The 24,080-nt window shown below is 51.7% G+C and overlaps 1 protein-coding gene across 1 annotated transcript in view; it reads left to right on the top strand.

The window, feature by feature from the left end:
• Positions 1 to 24,080, top strand: part of LOC142485860 (cadherin-related family member 5-like) — a 113,922-nt gene that overhangs the window by 15,134 nt on the left and 74,708 nt on the right. Inside the window, exon 3 of the mRNA XM_075584572.1 lies at positions 20,605 to 20,691. Coding sequence (XP_075440687.1) covers positions 20,605 to 20,691 — 87 coding nt within the window. The remainder of the gene's footprint in view (positions 1 to 20,604; positions 20,692 to 24,080) is intronic.

The following is a 24,080-nucleotide window of genomic DNA, read 5'->3' as shown; positions in this document are numbered from 1 at the left end:
CAGATAACCCTGTGTGTGACTTTCTCCCGCTGTATCACTGTATCACAGATAATACTGCGTGTGTGTGACTCTCTCCCGCTGTATCCCTGTATCACAGATAACCCTGTGTGTGTGTGACTCTCTCCCGCTGTGTCACTGTATCACAGATAACCCTGTGTGTGTGTGACTCTCTCCCGCTGTATCACTGTATCACAATTAACCCTGTGTGTGTGTGACTCTCCCGCTGTATCACTGTATCACAGATAACCCTGTGTGTGTGACTTTCTCCCGCTGTATCACTCTATCACAGATAATAGAAAAAACAAATAGGTAGCGCTATATCCCACAGTGAGCTGGCAGCCGGTGATATAACCCTGACCCCTAGTCAGGCTATAGAAGTGGAAAAGAAGTTATATCAGTGGCGCTCAACACTGTAATGATCAAAGCAATTCTAATAGATATTATAAAATATATATTATAAAATATACAACCAGAGCCACGGAAATCGCCCGTCCAATTGGATGCTCCACGTGGTAAGGGTAAACATGTAAATATACAAAGAAATCAAATCATAGCATAATACTGTAAAACATACACATACATAAACAAACAACACTTAACAAACGCTGAGAACAACAGGTAACTACTCACAATAGCATTTAATATGGCATATCATTAATATCATAAAATACACTTATTACACATAAAATAGTACATAAAAACATATATTAGGTTCAGGCAAGATTCTCCAACTCGGGTGGGGGTACCTGCTTACCGAAAACAGGATGTAATCAGGCAATGGATAATTCAAAGAGTATCCCCTCTTATGGATAGCATCACTGTATCACAGATAATACTGCGTGTGTGTGACTCTCTCCCGCTGTGTCCCTGTATCACAAATAACCCGGTGTGTGTGACTCTCTCCCGCTGTATCACTGTATCACAGATAACCCTGTGTGTGTGTGACTCTCTCACACTGTGTCCCTGTATCACAGATAACCCTGTGTGTGTGTGACTCTCTCCCGCTGTATCCCTGTATCACAGATAACCCTGTGTGTGTGTGACTCTCTCCCGCTGTGTCACTGTATCACAGATAACCCTGTGTGTGTGTGTGACTCTCTCCCGCTGTGTCACTGTATCACAGATAACCCTGTGTGTGTGTGACTCTCTCCCGCTGTATCACTGTATCACAGATAACCCTGTGTGTGTGTGACTCTCTCCCGCTGTGTCACTGTATCACAGATAACCCTGTGTGTGTGTGACTCTCTCCCGCTGTGTCACTGTATCACAGATAACCCTGTGTGTGTGTGACTCTCTCCCGCTGTATCACTGTATCACAGATAACCCTGTGTGTGTGTGACTCTCTCCCGCTGTGTCACTGTATCACAGAAAATCCTGTGTGTGTGTAACTCTCTCCTGCTGTATCACTGTATCACAGATAACCCTGTGAGTGTGTGACTCTCTCCCGCTGTATCCCTGTATCACAGATAACCCTGTGTGTGTGTGTGACTCTCTCCCGCTGTATCACACTGTGTGTGTGTGTGTGACTCTCCCGCTGTATCACACTGTGTGTGTGATTCTCTCCCGCTGTATCACACTGTGTGTGTGTGACTCTCCCGCTGTATCACACATTGTGTGTGTGACTCTCTCCCGCTGTATCACACTGTGTGTGTGTGTGTGACTCTCTCCCGCTGTATCACACTGTGTGTGTGTCTGACTCTCTCCCGCTGTATCACATTGCGTGTGACTCTCTCCCGCTGTATCACACTGTGTGTGTGTGACTCTCTCCCGCTGTATCACGATGTGTGTGTGTGATTCTCTCCCGCTGTATCACACTGTGTGTGTGTGACTCTCTCCCGCTGTATCACACTGTATGTGTGACTCTCTCCTGCTGTATCACAGTGTGTGTGTAACTCTCTCCCGCTGTATCACACTGTGTGTGACTCTCTCCTGCTGTATCACACTGTGTGTGTGTGACTCTCTCCCGCTGTATCACTCTGTGTGTGTGACTTTCTCCCGCTGTATCACACTGTGTGTGTGTGACTCTCTCCCGTTGTATCACACTGTGTGTTTGTGTGTCTGTGTGTGTGACTCTCCCGCTGTTTCACACTGTGTGTGTGTGTGTGTGACTCCCGCTGTATCACACTGTGTGTGTGTGTGACTCTCCCACTGTATCACACTGTGTGTGTGTGTCTCTCTCCCGCTGTATCACACTGTGTGTGTGACTCTCTTCCGCTGTATCACACTGTGTGTGTGTAAGACTCTCTCCTGCTGTATCACACTGTGTGTGTGTGACTCTCCCGCTGTATCACACTGTGTGTGTGTGACTCTTCCGCTGTATCACACTGTGTGTGTGTGTGACACTCTCCCGCTGTATCACACTGTGTGTGTGTGTGACTCTCTCCCGCTGTATCACACGGTGTGTGTGTGTGTGACTCTCTCCCGCTATATCACATGGTGTGTGTGTGTGTGACTCTCTCCCGCTGTATCACACTGTGTGTGTGTGTGTGTGACTCTCTCCCGCTGTATCACTCTGTGTGTGTGTGTGTGACTCTCTCCCGCTGTATCACTCTGTGTGTGTGTGTGTGTGTGTGTGACTCTCTCCCGCTGTATCACTCTGTGTGTGTGTGTGTGACTCTCTCCCGCTGTATCACACTGTGTGTGACTCTCTCCCGCTGTATCACACTGTGTGTGTGTGACTCTCTCCCGCTGTATCACACTGTGTGTGTGTGTGTGACTCTCTCCCGCTGTATCACACTGTGTGAGTGTGACTCTCTCCCGCTGTATCACACGGTGTGTGTGTGTGTGTGTGTGACTCTCTCCCGCTGTATCACACTGTGTGTGTGTGTGTGACTCTCTCCCGCTGTATCACACTGTGTGTGTGTGTGTGTGACTCTCTCCCGCTGTATACCTGTATCACAGATAACCGTGTGTGTGTGTGTGTGACTCTCTCCCGCTGTATCACTGTATCACAGATAACCCGGTGTGTGTGTGACTCTCTCCCGCTGTATCCCTGTATCACAGATAACCCTGTGTGTGTGACACTCTCCCGCTGTATCCCTGTATCACAGATAACCCTGTGTGTGTGACTCTCTCCCGCTGTATCACTGTATCACAGATAACCCTGTGTGTGTGTGTGACTCTCTCCCGCTGTATCCCTGTATCACAGATATTCCTGTGTGTGTGTGACTCTCTCCCGCTGTATCACTGTATCACAATTAACCCTGTGTGTGTGTGACTCTCTCCCGCTGTATCACTGTATCACAGATAACCCTGTGTGTGACTTTCTCCCGCTGTATCACTGTATCACAGATAATACTGCGTGTGTGTGACTCTCTCCCGCTGTATCCCTGTATCACAGATAACCCTGTGTGTGTGTGACTCTCTCCCGCTGTGTCACTGTATCACAGATAACCCTGTGTGTGTGTGACTCTCTCCCGCTGTATCACTGTATCACAATTAACCCTGTGTGTGTGTGACTCTCCCGCTGTATCACTGTATCACAGATAACCCTGTGTGTGTGACTTTCTCCCGCTGTATCACTGTATCACAGATAATAGAAAAAACAAATAGGTAGCGCTATATCCCACAGTGAGCTGGCAGCCGGTGATATAACCCTGACCCCTAGTCAGGCTATAGAAGTGGAAAAGAAGTTATATCAGTGGCGCTCAACACTGTAATGATCAAAGCAATTCTAATAGATATTATAAAATATATATTATAAAATATACAACCAGAGCCACGGAAATCGCCCGTCCAATTGGATGCTCCACGTGGTAAGGGTAAACATGTAAATATACAAAGAAATCAAATCATAGCATAATACTGTAAAACATACTCATACATAAACAAACAACACTTAACAAACGCTGAGAACAACAGGTAACTACTCACAATAGCATTTAATATGGCATATCATTAATATCATAAAATACACTTATTACACATAAAATAGTACATAAAAACATATATTAGGTTCAGGCAAGATTCTCCAACTCGGGTGGGGGTACCTGCTTACCGAAAACAGGATGTAATCAGGCAATGGATAATTCAAAGAGTATCCCCTCTTATGGATAGCATCACTGTATCACAGATAATACTGTGTGTGTGTGACTCTCTCCCGCTGTGTCCCTGTATCACAAATAACCCGGTGTGTGTGACTCTCTCCCGCTGTATCCCTGTATCACAGATAACCCTGTGTGTGTGTGACTCTCTCCCGCTGTATCCCTGTATCACAGATAACCCTGTGTGTGTGTGACTCTCTCCCGCTGTGTCACTGTATCACAGATAACCCTGTGTGTGTGTGTGACTCTCTCCCGCTGTGTCACTGTATCACAGATAACCCTGTGTGTGTGTGACTCTCTCCCGCTGTATCACTGTATCACAGATAACCCTGTGTGTGTGTGACTCTCTCCCGCTGTGTCACTGTATCACAGATAACCCTGTGTGTGTGTGACTCTCTCCCGCTGTGTCACTGTATCACAGATAACCCTGTGTGTGTGTGACTCTCTCCCGCTGTATCACTGTATCACAGATAACCCTGTGTGTGTGTGACTCTCTCCCGCTGTGTCACTGTATCACAGAAAATCCTGTGTGTGTGTAACTCTCTCCCGCTGTATCACTGTATCACAGATAACCCTGTGAGTGTGTGACTCTCTCCCGCTGTATCCCTGTATCACAGATAACCCTGTGTGTGTGTGTGACTCTCTCCCGCTGTATCACACTGTGTGTGTGTGTGTGACTCTCCCGCTGTATCACACTGTGTGTGTGACTCTCCCGCTGTATCACACATTGTGTGTGTGACTCTCTCCCGCTGTATCACACTGTGTGTGTGTGTGTGACTCTCTCCCGCTGTATCACACTGTGTGTGTGTCTGACTCTCTCCCGCTGTATCACATTGCGTGTGACTCTCTCCCGCTGTATCACACTGTGTGTGTGTGACTCTCTCCCGCTGTATCACGATGTGTGTGTGTGATTCTCTCCCGCTGTATCACACTGTGTGTGTGTGACTCTCTCCCGCTGTATCACACTGTATGTGTGACTCTCTCCTGCTGTATCACAGTGTGTGTGTAACTCTCTCCCGCTGTATCACACTGTGTGTGACTCTCTCCTGCTGTATCACACTGTGTGTGTGTGACTCTCTCCCGCTGTATCACTCTGTGTGTGTGACTTTCTCCCGCTGTATCACACTGTGTGTGTGTGACTCTCTCCCGTTGTATCACACTGTGTGTTTGTGTGTCTGTGTGTGTGACTCTCCCGCTGTTTCACACTGTGTGTGTGTGTGTGTGTGTGACTCTCCCGCTGTATCACACTGTGTGTGTGTGTGACTCTCCCACTGTATCACACTGTGTGTGTGTGTCTCTCTCCCGCTGTATCACACTGTGTGTGTGACTCTCTTCCGCTGTATCACACTGTGTGTGTGTAAGACTCTCTCCTGCTGTATCACACTGTGTGTGTGTGACTCTCCCGCTGTATCACACTGTGTGTGTGTGACTCTTCCGCTGTATCACACTGTGTGTGTGTGACTCTCCCGCTGTATCACACTGTGTGTGTGACTCTCTCCCGCTGTATCACACTGTGTGTGTGACTCTCCCGCTGTATCACACATTGTGTGTGTGACTCTCTCCCGCTGTATCACACTGTGTGTGTGTGTGTGTGACTCTCTCCCGCTGTATCACACTGTGTGTGTGTCTGACTCTCTCCCGCTGTATCACATTGTGTGTGACTCTCTCCCGCTGTATCACACTGTGTGTGTGTGACTCTCTCCCGCTGTATCACAATGTGTGTGTGTGATTCTCTCCCGCTGTATCACACTGTGTGTGTGTGACTCTCTCCCGCTGTATCACACTGTATGTGTGACTCTCTCCCGCTGTATCACAGTGTGTGTGTAACTCTCTCCCGCTGTATCACACTGTGTGTGACTCTCTCCTGCTGTATCACACTGTGTGTGTGTGACTCTCTCCCGCTGTATCACTCTGTGTGTGTGACTTTCTCCCGCTGTATCACACTGTGTGTGTGTGACTCTCTCCCGTTGTATCACACTGTGTGTTTGTGTGTCTGTGTGTGTGACTCTCCCGCTGTGTCACACTGTGTGTGTGTGTGTGACTCTCCCGCTGTATCACTCTGTGTGTGTGACTTTCTCCCACTGTATCACACTGTGTGTGTGTCTCTCTCCCGCTGTATCACACTGTGTGTGTGACTCTCTTCCGCTGTATCACACTGTGTGTGTGTAAGACTCTCTCCTGCTGTATCACACTGTGTGTGTGTGACTCTCCCGCTGTATCACACTGTGTGTGTGTGACTCTTCCGCTGTATCACACTGTGTGTGTGTGACTCTCCCGCTGTATCACACTGTGTGTGTGACTCTCTCCCACTGTATCACACTGTGTGTGTGTGAAACAGATGTATTATAGGCGCCAATATGATAAAGGATATCTCACACCAAATGCAGGGCCAAGGTGAGGCGCAGGATAGATGAGTTGTGCTTAAAAAAGAAGAAGACAAAAATACAAAACATAGCGTGATACTGTAGGTATATGGGACAAACAACATTCAATACTAAAAACTAACAGCTGAGATCAAGGTGAAAATTATCAAAAAACATTTAATAAAACATATAATCAATTACTATGACAATGGACATAAGAAAAATAAAAAATAAAAATACACAGACTGATAAAAATGACCAAATGGTTAATGGTGAGGACCACCTCACTGCGACACCGGGTGAACTGCCCACTCACCGGACGGAGGATGGTAACGAGCAGTGGATAATTTTGAGAGTATCCCCTCTCAGCTGCTCAAACAGCTACTGCACCGGAACGGGTCTGCAGAGGAGGCGCTGCGCACGCCAGCCGGCGTGTGTGTGTGTGCTCTCACTGCCTGCTCGCGGGATGGATGCCGTGCAGCGTGTTGGCGATTTCTCAGCAGCAGATTCGTCTGTCAGAGTTTTCAGCTGATTCGCCTCCAGGTCAACTCACGGGAGCAGCGGCAGTCTCGGCGTCACTTTTAGGGGTCCTAGCAAGCCACCAATTGCGTGTGCGTGTGTGACTCTCTCCCGCTGTATCACACTGTGTGTGTGTGACTCTCTCCTGCTGTATCACACTGTGTGTGTGACTCTCTCATGCTGTATCACACTGTGTGTAACTCTCTCCCGCTGTATCACACTGTGTGTGTGTGACTCTCTCCCGCTGTATCACACTGTGTGTGTGTGTGACTCTCTCCCGCTGTATCACACTGTGTGTGTGTGACTCTCTCCCGCTGTATCACACTGTGTGTGTGTGACTCTCTCCCGCTGTATCACACTGTGTGTGTGTGACTCTCTCCCGCTGTATCACACTGTGTGTGTGTGTGACTCTCCCGCTGTATCACACTGTGTGTGTGTGACTCTCTCCCGCTGTATCACACTGTGTGTGTGTGACTCTCTCCCGCTGTATCACGATGTGTGTGTGTGATTCTCTCCCGCTGTATCACACTGTGTGTGTGTGACTCTCTCCCGCTGTATCACACTGTATGTGTGACTCTCTCCTGCTGTATCACAGTGTGTGTGTAACTCTCTCCCGCTGTATCACACTGTGTGTGACTCTCTCCTGCTGTATCACACTGTGTGTGTGTGACTCTCTCCCGCTGTATCACTCTGTGTGTGTGACTTTCTCCCGCTGTATCACACTGTGTGTGTGTGACTCTCTCCCGTTGTATCACACTGTGTGTTTGTGTGTCTGTGTGTGTGACTCTCCCGCTGTTTCACACTGTGTGTGTGTGTGTGTGACTCTCCCGCTGTATCACACTGTGTGTGTGTGTGACTCTCCCACTGTATCACACTGTGTGTGTGTGTCTCTCTCCCGCTGTATCACACTGTGTGTGTGACTCTCTTCCGCTGTATCACACTGTGTGTGTGTAAGACTCTCTCCTGCTGTATCACACTGTGTGTGTGTGACTCTCCCGCTGTATCACACTGTGTGTGTGTGTGACTCTTCCGCTGTATCACACTGTGTGTGTGTGACTCTCCCGCTGTATCACACTGTGTGTGTGACTCTCTCCCGCTGTATCACACTGTGTGTGTGTGTGTGACTCTCTCCCGCTGTATCACACTGTGTCTGTGTGACTCTCTCCTGCTGTATCACACTGTGTGTGTGACTCTCTCCTGCTGTATCACACTGTGTGTAACTCTCTCCCGCTGTATCACACTGTGTGTGTGTGACTCTCTCCCGCTGTATCACACTGTATGTGTGACTCTCTCCTGCTGTATCACAGTGTGTGTGTAACTCTCTCCCGCTGTATCACACTGTGTGTGACTCTCTCCTGCTGTATCACACTGTGTGTGTGTGACTCTCTCCCGCTGTATCACTCTGTGTGTGTGACTTTCTCCCGCTGTATCACACTGTGTGTGTGTGACTCTCTCCCGTTGTATCACACTGTGTGTTTGTGTGTCTGTGTGTGTGACTCTCCCGCTGTTTCACACTGTGTGTGTGTGTGTGTGACTCCCGCTGTATCACACTGTGTGTGTGTGTGACTCTCCCACTGTATCACACTGTGTGTGTGTGTCTCTCTCCCGCTGTATCACACTGTGTGTGTGACTCTCTTCCGCTGTATCACACTGTGTGTGTGTAAGACTCTCTCCTGCTGTATCACACTGTGTGTGTGTGACTCTCCCGCTGTATCACACTGTGTGTGTGTGACTCTTCCGCTGTATCACACTGTGTGTGTGTGTGACACTCTCCCGCTGTATCACACTGTGTGTGTGTGTGACTCTCTCCCGCTGTATCACACGGTGTGTGTGTGTGTGACTCTCTCCCGCTATATCACATGGTGTGTGTGTGTGTGACTCTCTCCCGCTGTATCACACTGTGTGTGTGTGTGTGTGACTCTCTCCCGCTGTATCACTCTGTGTGTGTGTGTGTGACTCTCTCCCGCTGTATCACTCTGTGTGTGTGTGTGTGTGTGTGACTCTCTCCCGCTGTATCACTCTGTGTGTGTGTGTGTGACTCTCTCCCGCTGTATCACACTGTGTGTGACTCTCTCCCGCTGTATCACACTGTGTGTGTGTGACTCTCTCCCGCTGTATCACACTGTGTGTGTGTGTGTGACTCTCTCCCGCTGTATCACACTGTGTGAGTGTGACTCTCTCCCGCTGTATCACACGGTGTGTGTGTGTGTGTGTGTGTGACTCTCTCCCGCTGTATCACACTGTGTGTGTGTGTGTGACTCTCTCCCGCTGTATCACACTGTGTGTGTGTGTGTGTGACTCTCTCCCGCTGTATACCTGTATCACAGATAACCGTGTGTGTGTGTGTGTGACTCTCTCCCGCTGTATCACTGTATCACAGATAACCCGGTGTGTGTGTGACTCTCTCCCGCTGTATCCCTGTATCACAGATAACCCTGTGTGTGTGACACTCTCCCGCTGTATCCCTGTATCACAGATAACCCTGTGTGTGTGACTCTCTCCCGCTGTATCACTGTATCACAGATAACCCTGTGTGTGTGTGTGACTCTCTCCCGCTGTATCCCTGTATCACAGATATTCCTGTGTGTGTGTGACTCTCTCCCGCTGTATCACTGTATCACAATTAACCCTGTGTGTGTGTGACTCTCTCCCGCTGTATCACTGTATCACAGATAACCCTGTGTGTGACTTTCTCCCGCTGTATCACTGTATCACAGATAATACTGCGTGTGTGTGACTCTCTCCCGCTGTATCCCTGTATCACAGATAACCCTGTGTGTGTGTGACTCTCTCCCGCTGTGTCACTGTATCACAGATAACCCTGTGTGTGTGTGACTCTCTCCCGCTGTATCACTGTATCACAATTAACCCTGTGTGTGTGTGACTCTCCCGCTGTATCACTGTATCACAGATAACCCTGTGTGTGTGACTTTCTCCCGCTGTATCACTGTATCACAGATAATAGAAAAAACAAATAGGTAGCGCTATATCCCACAGTGAGCTGGCAGCCGGTGATATAACCCTGACCCCTAGTCAGGCTATAGAAGTGGAAAAGAAGTTATATCAGTGGCGCTCAACACTGTAATGATCAAAGCAATTCTAATAGATATTATAAAATATATATTATAAAATATACAACCAGAGCCACGGAAATCGCCCGTCCAATTGGATGCTCCACGTGGTAAGGGTAAACATGTAAATATACAAAGAAATCAAATCATAGCATAATACTGTAAAACATACACATACATAAACAAACAACACTTAACAAACGCTGAGAACAACAGGTAACTACTCACAATAGCATTTAATATGGCATATCATTAATATCATAAAATACACTTATTACACATAAAATAGTACATAAAAACATATATTAGGTTCAGGCAAGATTCTCCAACTCGGGTGGGGGTACCTGCTTACCGAAAACAGGATGTAATCAGGCAATGGATAATTCAAAGAGTATCCCCTCTTATGGATAGCATCACTGTATCACAGATAATACTGTGTGTGTGTGACTCTCTCCCGCTGTGTCCCTGTATCACAAATAACCCGGTGTGTGTGACTCTCTCCCGCTGTATCCCTGTATCACAGATAACCCTGTGTGTGTGTGACTCTCTCCCGCTGTATCCCTGTATCACAGATAACCCTGTGTGTGTGTGACTCTCTCCCGCTGTGTCACTGTATCACAGATAACCCTGTGTGTGTGTGTGACTCTCTCCCGCTGTGTCACTGTATCACAGATAACCCTGTGTGTGTGTGACTCTCTCCCGCTGTATCACTGTATCACAGATAACCCTGTGTGTGTGTGACTCTCTCCCGCTGTGTCACTGTATCACAGATAACCCTGTGTGTGTGTGACTCTCTCCCGCTGTGTCACTGTATCACAGATAACCCTGTGTGTGTGTGACTCTCTCCCGCTGTATCACTGTATCACAGATAACCCTGTGTGTGTGTGACTCTCTCCCGCTGTGTCACTGTATCACAGAAAATCCTGTGTGTGTGTAACTCTCTCCCGCTGTATCACTGTATCACAGATAACCCTGTGAGTGTGTGACTCTCTCCCGCTGTATCCCTGTATCACAGATAACCCTGTGTGTGTGTGTGACTCTCTCCCGCTGTATCACACTGTGTGTGTGTGTGTGACTCTCCCGCTGTATCACACTGTGTGTGTGACTCTCCCGCTGTATCACACATTGTGTGTGTGACTCTCTCCCGCTGTATCACACTGTGTGTGTGTGTGTGACTCTCTCCCGCTGTATCACACTGTGTGTGTGTCTGACTCTCTCCCGCTGTATCACATTGCGTGTGACTCTCTCCCGCTGTATCACACTGTGTGTGTGTGACTCTCTCCCGCTGTATCACGATGTGTGTGTGTGATTCTCTCCCGCTGTATCACACTGTGTGTGTGTGACTCTCTCCCGCTGTATCACACTGTATGTGTGACTCTCTCCTGCTGTATCACAGTGTGTGTGTAACTCTCTCCCGCTGTATCACACTGTGTGTGACTCTCTCCTGCTGTATCACACTGTGTGTGTGTGACTCTCTCCCGCTGTATCACTCTGTGTGTGTGACTTTCTCCCGCTGTATCACACTGTGTGTGTGTGACTCTCTCCCGTTGTATCACACTGTGTGTTTGTGTGTCTGTGTGTGTGACTCTCCCGCTGTTTCACACTGTGTGTGTGTGTGTGTGTGACTCTCCCGCTGTATCACACTGTGTGTGTGTGTGACTCTCCCACTGTATCACACTGTGTGTGTGTGTCTCTCTCCCGCTGTATCACACTGTGTGTGTGACTCTCTTCCGCTGTATCACACTGTGTGTGTGTAAGACTCTCTCCTGCTGTATCACACTGTGTGTGTGTGACTCTCCCGCTGTATCACACTGTGTGTGTGTGACTCTTCCGCTGTATCACACTGTGTGTGTGTGACTCTCCCGCTGTATCACACTGTGTGTGTGACTCTCTCCCGCTGTATCACACTGTGTGTGTGACTCTCCCGCTGTATCACACATTGTGTGTGTGACTCTCTCCCGCTGTATCACACTGTGTGTGTGTGTGTGTGACTCTCTCCCGCTGTATCACACTGTGTGTGTGTCTGACTCTCTCCCGCTGTATCACATTGTGTGTGACTCTCTCCCGCTGTATCACACTGTGTGTGTGTGACTCTCTCCCGCTGTATCACAATGTGTGTGTGTGATTCTCTCCCGCTGTATCACACTGTGTGTGTGTGACTCTCTCCCGCTGTATCACACTGTATGTGTGACTCTCTCCCGCTGTATCACAGTGTGTGTGTAACTCTCTCCCGCTGTATCACACTGTGTGTGACTCTCTCCTGCTGTATCACACTGTGTGTGTGTGACTCTCTCCCGCTGTATCACTCTGTGTGTGTGACTTTCTCCCGCTGTATCACACTGTGTGTGTGTGACTCTCTCCCGTTGTATCACACTGTGTGTTTGTGTGTCTGTGTGTGTGACTCTCCCGCTGTGTCACACTGTGTGTGTGTGTGTGACTCTCCCGCTGTATCACTCTGTGTGTGTGACTTTCTCCCACTGTATCACACTGTGTGTGTGTCTCTCTCCCGCTGTATCACACTGTGTGTGTGACTCTCTTCCGCTGTATCACACTGTGTGTGTGTAAGACTCTCTCCTGCTGTATCACACTGTGTGTGTGTGACTCTCCCGCTGTATCACACTGTGTGTGTGTGACTCTTCCGCTGTATCACACTGTGTGTGTGTGACTCTCCCGCTGTATCACACTGTGTGTGTGACTCTCTCCCACTGTATCACACTGTGTGTGTGTGAAACAGATGTATTATAGGCGCCAATATGATAAAGGATATCTCACACCAAATGCAGGGCCAAGGTGAGGCGCAGGATAGATGAGTTGTGCTTAAAAAAGAAGAAGACAAAAATACAAAACATAGCGTGATACTGTAGGTATATGGGACAAACAACATTCAATACTAAAAACTAACAGCTGAGATCAAGGTGAAAATTATCAAAAAACATTTAATAAAACATATAATCAATTACTATGACAATGGACATAAGAAAAATAAAAAATAAAAATACACAGACTGATAAAAATGACCAAATGGTTAATGGTGAGGACCACCTCACTGCGACACCGGGTGAACTGCCCACTCACCGGACGGAGGATGGTAACGAGCAGTGGATAATTTTGAGAGTATCCCCTCTCAGCTGCTCAAACAGCTACTGCACCGGAACGGGTCTGCAGAGGAGGCGCTGCGCACGCCAGCCGGCGTGTGTGTGTGTGCTCTCACTGCCTGCTCGCGGGATGGATGCCGTGCAGCGTGTTGGCGATTTCTCAGCAGCAGATTCGTCTGTCAGAGTTTTCAGCTGATTCGCCTCCAGGTCAACTCACGGGAGCAGCGGCAGTCTCGGCGTCACTTTTAGGGGTCCTAGCAAGCCACCAATTGCGTGTGCGTGTGTGACTCTCTCCCGCTGTATCACACTGTGTGTGTGTGACTCTCTCCTGCTGTATCACACTGTGTGTGTGACTCTCTCATGCTGTATCACACTGTGTGTAACTCTCTCCCGCTGTATCACACTGTGTGTGTGTGACTCTCTCCCGCTGTATCACACTGTGTGTGTGTGTGACTCTCTCCCGCTGTATCACACTGTGTGTGTGTGACTCTCTCCCGCTGTATCACACTGTGTGTGTGTGACTCTCTCCCGCTGTATCACACTGTGTGTGTGTGACTCTCTCCCGCTGTATCACACTGTGTGTGTGTGTGACTCTCCCGCTGTATCACACTGTGTGTGTGTGACTCTCTCCCGCTGTATCACACTGTGTGTGTGTGACTCTCTCCCGCTGTATCACGATGTGTGTGTGTGATTCTCTCCCGCTGTATCACACTGTGTGTGTGTGACTCTCTCCCGCTGTATCACACTGTATGTGTGACTCTCTCCTGCTGTATCACAGTGTGTGTGTAACTCTCTCCCGCTGTATCACACTGTGTGTGACTCTCTCCTGCTGTATCACACTGTGTGTGTGTGACTCTCTCCCGCTGTATCACTCTGTGTGTGTGACTTTCTCCCGCTGTATCACACTGTGTGTGTGTGACTCTCTCCCGTTGTATCACACTGTGTGTTTGTGTGTCTGTGTGTGTGACTCTCCCGCTGTTTCACACTGTGTGTGTGTGTGTGTGACTCTCCCGCTGTATCACACTGTGTGTGTGTGTGACTCTCCCACTGTATCACACTGTGTGTGTGTGTCTCTCTCCCGCTGTATCACACTGTGTGTGTGACTCTCTTCCGCTGTATCACACTGTGTGTGTGTAAGACTCTCTCCTGCTGTATCACACTGTGTGTGTGTGACTCTCCCGCTGTATCACACTGTGTGTGTGTGTGACTCTTCCGCTGTATCACACTGTGTGTGTGTGACTCTCCCGCTGTATCACACTGTGTGTGTGACTCTCTCCCGCTGTATCACACTGTGTGTGTGTGTGTGACTCTCTCCCGCTGTATCACACTGTGTGTGTGTGACTCTCTCCTGCTGTATCACACTGTGTGTGTGACTCTCTCCTGCTGTATCACACTGTGTGTAACTCTCTCCCGCTGTATCACACTGTGTGTGTGTGACTCTCTCCCGCTGTATCACACTGTGTGTGTGACTCTCTCCCGCTGTATCACACTGTGTGTGTGTGTGTGACTCTCTCCCGCTGTATCACACTGTGTGTGTGTGACTCTCTCCCGCTGTATCACACTGTGTGTGTGTGTGACTCTCTCCCGCTGTATCACACTGTGTGTGTGTGACTCTCTCCCGCTGTATCACACCGTGTGTGTGTGTGACTCTCTCCTGCTGTATCACACTGTGTGTGTGACTCTCTCCCGCTGTATCACACTGTGTGTGTGTGTGACTCTCTCCCGCTGTATCACACTGTGTGTGTGTGTGTGACTCTCTCCCGCTGTATCACACTGTGTGTGTGTGTGACTCTCTCCTGCTGTATCACACTGTGTGTGTGACTCTCTCCCGCTGTATCACACTGTGTGTGTGTGTGTGTGACTCTCTCCCGCTGTATCACACTGTGTGTGTGTGTAACTCTCTCCCGCTGTATCACTGTATCACAGATAACCCTGTGAGTGTGTGACTCTCTCCCGCTGTATCCCTGTATCACAGATAACCCTGTGTGTGTGTGTGACTCTCTCCCACTGTATCACACTGTGTGTGTGTGTGTGACTCTCCCGCTGTATCACACTGTGTGTGTGATTCTCTCCCGCTGTATCACACTGTGTGTGTGTGTGACTCTCCCGCTGTATCACACATTGTGTGTGTGACTCTCTCCCGCTGTATCACACTGTGTGTGTGTGTGTGTGTGACTCTCTCCCGCTGTATCACACTGTGTGTGTGTCTGACTCTCTCCCGCTGTATCACATTGTGTGTGACTCTCTCCCGCTGTATCACACTGTGTGTGTGTGACTCTCTCCCGCTGTATCACAATGTGTGTGTGTGATTCTCTCCCGCTGTATCACACTGTGTGTGTGTGACTCTCTCCCGCTGTATCACACTGTATGTGTGACTCTCTCCCGCTGTATCACAGTGTGTGTGTAACTCTCTCCCGCTGTATCACACTGTGTGTGACTCTCTCCTGCTGTATCACACTGTGTGTGTGTGACTCTCTCCCGCTGTATCACTCTGTGTGTGTGACTTTCTCCCGCTGTATCACACTGTGTGTGTGTGACTCTCTCCCGTTGTATCACACTGTGTGTTTGTGTGTCTGTGTGTGTGACTCTCCCGCTGTATCACACTGTGTGTGTGTGTGTGACTCTCCCGCTGTATCACTCTGTGTGTGTGACTTTCTCCCACTGTATCACACTGTGTGTGTGTCTCTCTCCCGCTGTATCACACAGTGTGTCTGACTCTCTCCCGCTGTATCACATTGTGTGTGACTCTCTCCCGCTGTATCACACTGTGTGTGTGTGTGACTCTCTCCCGCTGTATCACAATGTGTGTGTGTGATTCTCTCCCGCTGTATCACACTGTGTGTGTGTGACTCTCTCCCGCTGTATCACACTGTATGTGTGACTCTCTCCCGCTGTATCACAGTGTGTGTGTAACTCTCTCCCGCTGTATCACACTGTGTGTGACTCTCTCCTGCTGTATCACACTGTGTGTGTGTGACTCTCTCCCGCTGTATCACTCTGTGTGTGTGACTTTCTCCCGCTGTATCACACTGTGTGTGTGTGACTCTCTCCCGTTGTATCACACTGTGTGTTTGTGTGTCTGTGTGTGTGACTCTCCCGCTGTATCACACTGTGTGTGTGTGTGTGTGACTCTCCCGCTGTATCACTCTGTGTGTGTGACTTTCTCCCACTGTATCACACTGTGTGTGTGTCTCTCTCCCGCTGTATCACACTGTGTGTGTGACTCTCTTCCGCTGTATCACACTGTGTGTGTGTAAGACTCTCTCCTGCTGTATCACACTGTGTGTGTGTGACTCTCCCGCTGTATCACACTGTGTGTGTGTGACTCTCCCGCTGTATCACACTGTGTGTGTGTGACTCTTCCGCTGTATCACACTGTGTGTGTGTGACTCTCCCGCTGTATCACACTGTGTGTGTGACTCTCTCCCGCTGTATCACACTGTGTGTGTGTGAAACAGATGTATTATAGGCGCCAATATGATAAAGGATATCTCACACCAAATGCAGGGCCAAGGTGAGGCGCAGGATAGATGAGTTGTGCTTAAAAAAGAAGAAGACAAAAATACAAAACATAGCGTGATACTGTAGGTATATGGGACAAACAACATTCAATACTAAAAACTAACAGCTGAGATCAAGGTGAAAATTATCAAAAAACATTTAATAAAACATATAATCAATTACTATGACAATGGACATAAGAAAAATAAAAAATAAAAATACACAGACTGATAAAAATGACCAAATGGTTAATGGTGAGGACCACCTCACTGCGACACCGGGTGAACTGCCCACTCACCGGACGGAGGATGGTAACGAGCAGTGGATAATTTTGAGAGTATCCCCTCTCAGCTGCTCAAACAGCTACTGCACCGGAACGGGTCTGCAGAGGAGGCGCTGCGCACGCCAGCCGGCGTGTGTGTGTGTGTGCTCTCACTGCCTGCTCGCGGGATGGATGCCGTGCAGCGTGTTGGCGATTTCTCAGCAGCAGATTCGTCTGTCAGAGTTTTCAGCTGATTCGCCTCCAGGTCAACTCACGGGAGCAGCGGCAGTCTCGGCGTCACTTTTAGGGGTCCTAGCAAGCCACCAATTGCGTGTGCGTGTGTGACTCTCTCCCGCTGTATCACACTGTGTGTGTGTGACTCTCTCCTGCTGTATCACACTGTGTGTGTAACTCTCTCCCGCTGTATCACACTGTGTGTGTGTGACTCTCTCCCGCTGTATCACACTGTGTGTGTGTGTGACTCTCCCGCTGTATCACACTGTGTGTGTGTGACTCTCTCCCGCTGTATCACACTGTGTGTGTGTGACTCTCTCCCGCTGTATCACGATGTGTGTGTGTGATTCTCTCCCGCTGTATCACACTGTGTGTGTGTGACTCTCTCCCGCTGTATCACACTGTGTGTGTGTGTGACTCTCTCCCGCTGTATCACACTGTGTGTGTGTGACTCTCTCCCGCTGTATCACACTGTGTGTGTGTGACTCTCTCCCGCTGTATCACACTGTGTGTGTGTGACTCTCTCCCGCTGTATCACACTGTGTGTGTGTGTGACTCTCCCGCTGTATCACACTGTGTGTGTGTGACTCTCTCCCGCTGTATCACACTGTGTGTGTGTGACTCTCTCCCGCTGTATCACACTGTGTGTGTGTGTGACTCTCTCCCGCTGTATCACACTGTGTGAGTGTGACTCTCTCCCGCTGTATCACACGGTGTGTGTGTGTGTGTGTGTGTGACTCTCTCCCGCTGTATCACACTGTGTGTGTGTGTGTGTGACTCTCTCCCGCTGTATCACACTGTGTGTGTGTGTGTGACTCTCTCCCGCTGTATCACACTGTGTGTGTGTGTGTGACTCTCTCCCGCTGTATCACACTGTGTGTGTGTGACTCTCTCCTGCTGTATCACACTGTGTGTGTGATTCTCTCCCGCTGTATCATACTGTGTGTGACTCTCTCCCGCTGTATCACACTGTGTGTGTGACTCTCTCCCGCTGTATCACACTGTGTGTGTGTGACTCTCTCCCGCTGTATCACACTGTGTGTGTGTGTGTGACACTCTCCCGCTGTATCACACTGTGTGTGTGACTCTCTCCCGCTGTATCACACTGTGTGTGTGTGTGACTCTCTCCTGCTGTATCACACTGTGTGTGTGTGACTCTCTCCCGCTGTATCACACTGTGTGTGTGTGACTCTCTCCCGCTGTATCACACTGTGTGTGACTCTCTCCCGCTGTATCACACTGTGTGTGTGTGTGACTCTCTCCCCTGTATCACACTGTGTGTGTGTGACTCTCTCCCGCTGTATCACACTGTGTGTGTGTGACTCTCTCCTGCTGTATCACACTGTGTGTGTGTGACTCTCTCCTGCTGTATCACACTGTGTGTGTGTGTGTGTGTGTGTGTGACTCTCTCCTGCTGTATCACACTGTGTGTTTGTGACTCTCTCCTGCTGTATCACACTGTGTGTGTGTGTGACTCTCTCCCGCTGTATCACACTGTGTGTGTGTGACTCTCTCCCACTGTATCACACTGTGTGTGTGTGTGACACTCTCCCGCTGTATCACACTGTGTGTGTGTGTGACTCTCTCCCGCTGTATCACACGGTGTGTGTGTGTGACTCTCTCCCGCTGTGTCACACGGTGTGTGTGACTCTCTCCCGCTGTATCACACTGTGTGTGTGTGTGACTCTCTCCCGCTGTATCACTCTGTGTGTGTGTGTGTGTGTGTGACTCTCTCCCACTGTATCACTCTGTGTGTGTGTGTGTGACTCTCTCCCGCTGTATCACACTGTGTGTGTGTGACTCTCTCCTGCTGTATCACACTGTGTGTGTGTGACTCTCTCCTGCTGTATCACACTGTGTGTGTGTGTGTGTGTGTGTGACTCTCTCCTGCTGTATCACACTGTGTGTGTGTGACTCTCTCCTGCTGTATCACACTGTGTGTGTGTGTGTGTGTGACTCTCTCCCGCTGTATCACACTGTGTGTGTGTGACTCTCTCCTGCTGTATTACACTGTGTGTGTGTGTGTGTGTGACTCTCTCCCGCTGTATCGCACTGTGTGTGTGTGACTCTCTCCTGCTGTATCACACTGTGTGTGTGTGACTCTCTCCTGCTGTATCACACTGTGTGTTTGTGACTCTCTCCTGCTGTATCACACTGTGTGTGTGTGTGACTCTCTCCCGCTGTATCACACTGTGTGTGTGTGACTCTCTCCCACTGTATCACACTGTGTGTGTGTGTGTGACACTCTCCCGCTGTATCACACTGTGTGTGTGTGTGTGACTCTCTCCCGCTGTATCACACGGTGTGTGTGTGTGACTCTCTCCCGCTGTGTCACACGGTGTGTGTGACTCTCTCCCGCTGTATCACACTGTGTGTGTGTGTGACTCTCTCCCGCTGTATCACTCTGTGTGTGTGTGTGTGTGTGTGACTCTCTCCCACTGTATCACTCTGTGTGTGTGTGTGTGACTCTCTCCCGCTGTATCACACTGTGTGTGTGTGACTCTCTCCTGCTGTATCACACTGTGTGTGTGTGACTCTCTCCTGCTGTATCACACTGTGTGTGTGTGTGTGTGTGTGTGACTCTCTCCTGCTGTATCACACTGTGTGTGTGTGACTCTCTCCTGCTGTATCACACTGTGTGTGTGTGTGTGACTCTCTCCCGCTGTATCACACTGTGTGTGTGTGACTCTCTCCTGCTGTATTACACTGTGTGTGTGTGTGTGTGACTCTCTCCCGCTGTATCGCACTGTGTGTGTGTGACTCTCTCCTGCTGTATCACACTGTGTGTGTGTGACTCTCTCCTGCTGTATCACACTGTGTGTGTGTGTGTGTGTGTGACTCTCTCCTGCTGTATCACACTGTGTGTGTGTGACTCTCTCCTGCTGTATCACACTGTGTGTGTGTGTGTGTGACTCTCTCCCGCTGTATCACACTGTGTGTGTGTGACTCTCTCCTGCTGTATCACACTGTGTGTGTGTGTGTGTGTGACTCTCTCCCGCTGTATCGCACTGTGTGTGTGTGACTCTCTCCTGCTGTATCACACTGTGTGTGTGTGTGTGTGTGACTCTCTCCCGCTGTATCGCACTGTGTGTGTGTGACTCTCTCCTGCTGTATCACACTGTGTGTGTGTGTGTGTGTGACTCTCTCCCGCTGTATCGCACTGTGTGTGTGTGACTCTCTCCCGCTGTATCGCACTGTGTGTGTGTGACTCTCTCCTGCTGTATCACACTGTGTGTGTGTGTGTGTGACTCTCTCCCGCTGTATCGCACTGTGTGTGTGTGACTCTCTCCTGCTGTATCACACTGTGTGTGTGTGTGACTCTCTCCCGCTGTATCACACTGTGTGTGTGTGTGTGTGTGTGTGACTCTCTCCCGCTGTATCGCACTGTGTGTGTGTGACTCTCTCCCGCTGTATCACACGGTGTGTGTGTGTGACTCTCTCCTGCTGTATCACACTGTGTGTGTGTGTGACTCTCTCCCGCTGTATCACACTGTGTGTGTGTGACTCTCTCCCCAGCTGGCGGAGGTTGACTCAGTGATATTCTCGGCTCAGGCGCTGGATTTGGACGGCGATACGCTGATGTATGTGATAGATCGCAGCACGGTGAGTGCCCATCGGGATTGGGAGCTCTGCTCAGGCTGTCTCTCCTGCGCTCTGCTCAGGCTGTCTCTCCTGCGCTCTGCTCAGGCTGTCTCTCCTGCGCTCTGCTCAGGCTGTCTCTCCTGCGCTCTGCTCAGGCTGTCTCCCCTGCGCTCTGCTCAGGCTGTCTCTCCTGCGCTCTGCTCAGGCTGTCTCTCCTGCGCTCTGCTCAGGCTGTCTCTCCTGCGCTCTGCTCAGGCTGTCTCTCCTGCGCTCTGCTCAGGCTGTCTCTCCTGCGCTCTGCTCAGGCTGTCTCTCCTGCGCTCTGCTCTGGCTGTCTCTCCTGCGCTCTGCTCAGGCTGTCTCTCCTGCGCTCTGCTCAGGCTGTCTCTCCTGCGCTCTGCTCAGGCTGTCTCCCCTGCGCTCTGCTCAGGCTGTCTCCCCTGCGCTCTGCTCAGGCTGTCTCTCCTGCACTCTGCTCAGGCTGTCTCTCCTGCGCTCTGCTCAGGCTGTCTCCCCTGCGCTCTGCTCAGGCTGTCTCTCCTGCGCTCTGCTCAGGCTGTCTCTCCTGCGCTCTGCTCAGGCTGTCTCTCCTGCGCTCTGCTCAGGCTGTCTCTCCTGCGCTCTGCTCAGGCTGTCTCTCCTGCGCTCTGCTCAGGCTGTCTCTCCTGCGCTCTGCTCAGGCTGTCTCTCCTGCGCTCTGCTCAGGCTGTCTCTCCTGCGCTCTGCTCAGGCTGTCTCTCCTGCGCTCTGCTCTGGCTGTCTCTCCTGCGCTCTGCTCTGGCTGTCTCCCCTGCGCTCTGCTCAGGCTGTCTCTCCTGCGCTCTGCTCAGGCTGTCTCTCCTGCGCTCTGCTCAGGCTGTCTCCCTGCGCTCTGCTCAGGCTTTCTCTCCTGCGCTCTGCTCAGGCTGTCTCTCCTGCGCTCTGCTCAGGCTGTCTCTCCTGCGCTCTGCTCTGGCTGTCTCCCCTGCGCTCTGCTCAGGCTGTCTCCCCTGCGCTCTGCTCAGGCTGTCTCTCCTGCGCTCTGCTCAGGCTGTCTCTCCTGCGCTCTGCTCAGGCTGTCTCTCCTGCGCTCTGCTCAGGCTGTCTCTCCTGCGCTCTGCTCAGGCTGTCTCCCCTGCGCTCTGCTCAGGCTGTCTCTCCTGCGCTCTGCGCAGGCTGTCTCTCCTGCGCTCTGCTCAGGCTGTCTCTCCTGCGCTCTGCTCAGGCTGTCTCTCCTGCGCTCTGCTCAGGCTGTCTCTCCTGCGCTCTGCTCAGGCTGTCTCCCCTGCGCTCTGCTCAGGCTGTCTCTCCTGCGCTCTGCTCAGGCTGTCTCTCCTGCGTCTCAGCTCAGGCTGTCTCTCCTGCGCTCTGCTCTGGCTGTCTCCCCTGCGCTCTGCTCAGGCTGTCTCCCCTGCGCTCTGCTCAGGCTGTCTCCCCTGCGCTCTGCTCAGGCTGTCTCCCCTGCGCTCTGCTCAGGCTGTCTCCCCTGCGCTCTGCTCAGGCTGTCTCTCCTGCGCTCTGCTCAGGCTGTCTCCCCTGCGCTCTGCTCAGGCTGTCTCTCCTGCGCTCTGCTCAGGCTGTCTCTCCTGCGCTCTGCTCTGGCTGTCTCCCCTGCGCTCTGCTCAGGCTGTCTCCCCTGCGCTCTGCTCAGGCTGTCTCCCCTGCGCTCTGCTCAGGCTGTCTCTCCTGCGCTCTGCTCAGGCTGTCTCCCCTGCGCTCTGCTCAGGCTGTCTCTCCTGCGCTCTGCTCAGGCTGTCTCTCCTGCGCTCTGCTCTGGCTGTCTCTCCTGCGCTCTGCTCAGGCTGTCTCCCCTGCGCTCTGCTCAGGCTGTCTCTCCTGCGCTCTGCTCAGGCTGTCTCCCCTGCGCTCTGCTCAGGCTGTCTCCCCTGCGCTCTGCTCAGGTTGTCTCCCCTGCGCTCTGCTCAGGCTGTCTCTCCTGCGCTCTGCTCAGACTGTCTCCCCTGCGCTCTGCTCAGACTGTCTCCCCTGCGCTCTGCTCAGGCTGTCTCCCCTGCGCTCTGCTCAGACTGTCTCCCCTGCGCTCTGCTCAGGCTGTCTCTCCTGCGCTCTGCTCAGACTGTCTCCCCTGCGCTCTGCTCAGACTGTCTCCCCTGCGCTCTGCTCAGACTGTCTCCCCTGCGCTCTGCTCAGGCTGTCTCCCCTGCGCTCTGCTCAGACTGTCTCCCCTGCGCTCTGCTCAGGCTGTCTCTCCTGCGCTCTGCTCAGGCTGTCTCCCCTGCGCTCTGCTCAGACTGTCTCCCCTGCGCTCTGCTCAGGCTGTCTCTCCTGCGCTCTGCTCAGACTGTCTTCCCTGCGCTCTGCTCAGGCTGTCTCTCCTGCGCTCTGCTCAGACTGTCTCCCCTGCGCTCTGCTCAGGCTGTCTCCCCTGCGCTCTGCTCAGGCTGTCTCTCCTGCGCTCTGCTCAGACTGTCTCTCCTGCGCTCTGCTCAGGCTGTCTCTCCTGCGCTCTGCTCTGGCTGTCTCCCCTGCGCTCTGCTCAGGCTGTCTCTCCTGCGCTCTGCTCAGGCTGTCTCTCCTGCGCTCTGCTCTGGCTGTCTCCCCTGCGCTCTGCTCAGGCTGTCTCCCCTGCGCTCTGCTCAGGCTGTCTCTCCTGCGCTCTGCTCAGGCTGTCTCCCCTGCGCTCTGCTCAGGCTGTCTCTCCTGCGCTCTGCTCAGGCTGTCTCTCCTGCGTTCAGCTCAGGCTGTCTCTCCTGCGCTCTGCTCTGGCTGTCTCCCCTGCGCTCTGCTCAGGCTGTCTCCCCTGCGCTCTGCTCAGGCTGTCTCCCCTGCGCTCTGCTCAGGCTGTCTCCCCTGCGCTCTGCTCAGGCTGTCTCCCCTGCGCTCTGCTCAGGCTGTCTCTCCTGCGCTCTGCTCAGGCTGTCTCCCCTGCGCTCTGCTCAGGCTGTCTCTCCTGCGCTCTGCTCAGGCTGTCTCTCCTGCGCTCTGCTCTGGCTGTCTCCCCTGCGCTCTGCTCAGGCTGTCTCCCCTGCGCTCTGCTCAGGCTGTCTCCCCTGCGCTCTGCTCAGGCTGTCTCTCCTGCGCTCTGCTCAGGCTGTCTCCCCTGCGCTCTGCTCAGGCTGTCTCTCCTGCGCTCTGCTCAGGCTGTCTCTCCTGCGCTCTGCTCTGGCTGTCTCTCCTGCGCTCTGCTCAGGCTGTCTCTCCTGCGCTCTGCTCAGGCTGTCTCCCCTGCGCTCTGCTCAGGCTGTCTCCCCTGCGCTCTGCTCAGGCTGTCTCTCCTGCGCTCTGCTCAGGCTGTCTCCCCTGCGCTCTGCTCAGGCTGTCTCTCCTGCGCTCTGCTCAGGCTGTCTCTCCTGCGCTCTGCTCTGGCTGTCTCCCCTGCGCTCTGCTCAGGCTGTCTCCCCTGCGCTCTGCTCAGGCTGTCTCCCCTGCGCTCTGCTCAGGCTGTCTCTCCTGCGCTCTAGCTCAGGCTG

The sequence above is a fragment of the Ascaphus truei genome, unplaced genomic scaffold, assembly GCF_040206685.1.
Source record: "Ascaphus truei isolate aAscTru1 unplaced genomic scaffold, aAscTru1.hap1 HAP1_SCAFFOLD_653, whole genome shotgun sequence".
Lineage (NCBI taxonomy): Eukaryota > Metazoa > Chordata > Amphibia > Anura > Ascaphidae > Ascaphus > Ascaphus truei.
This window is presented reverse-complemented; position numbering and strand designations above follow the sequence as displayed.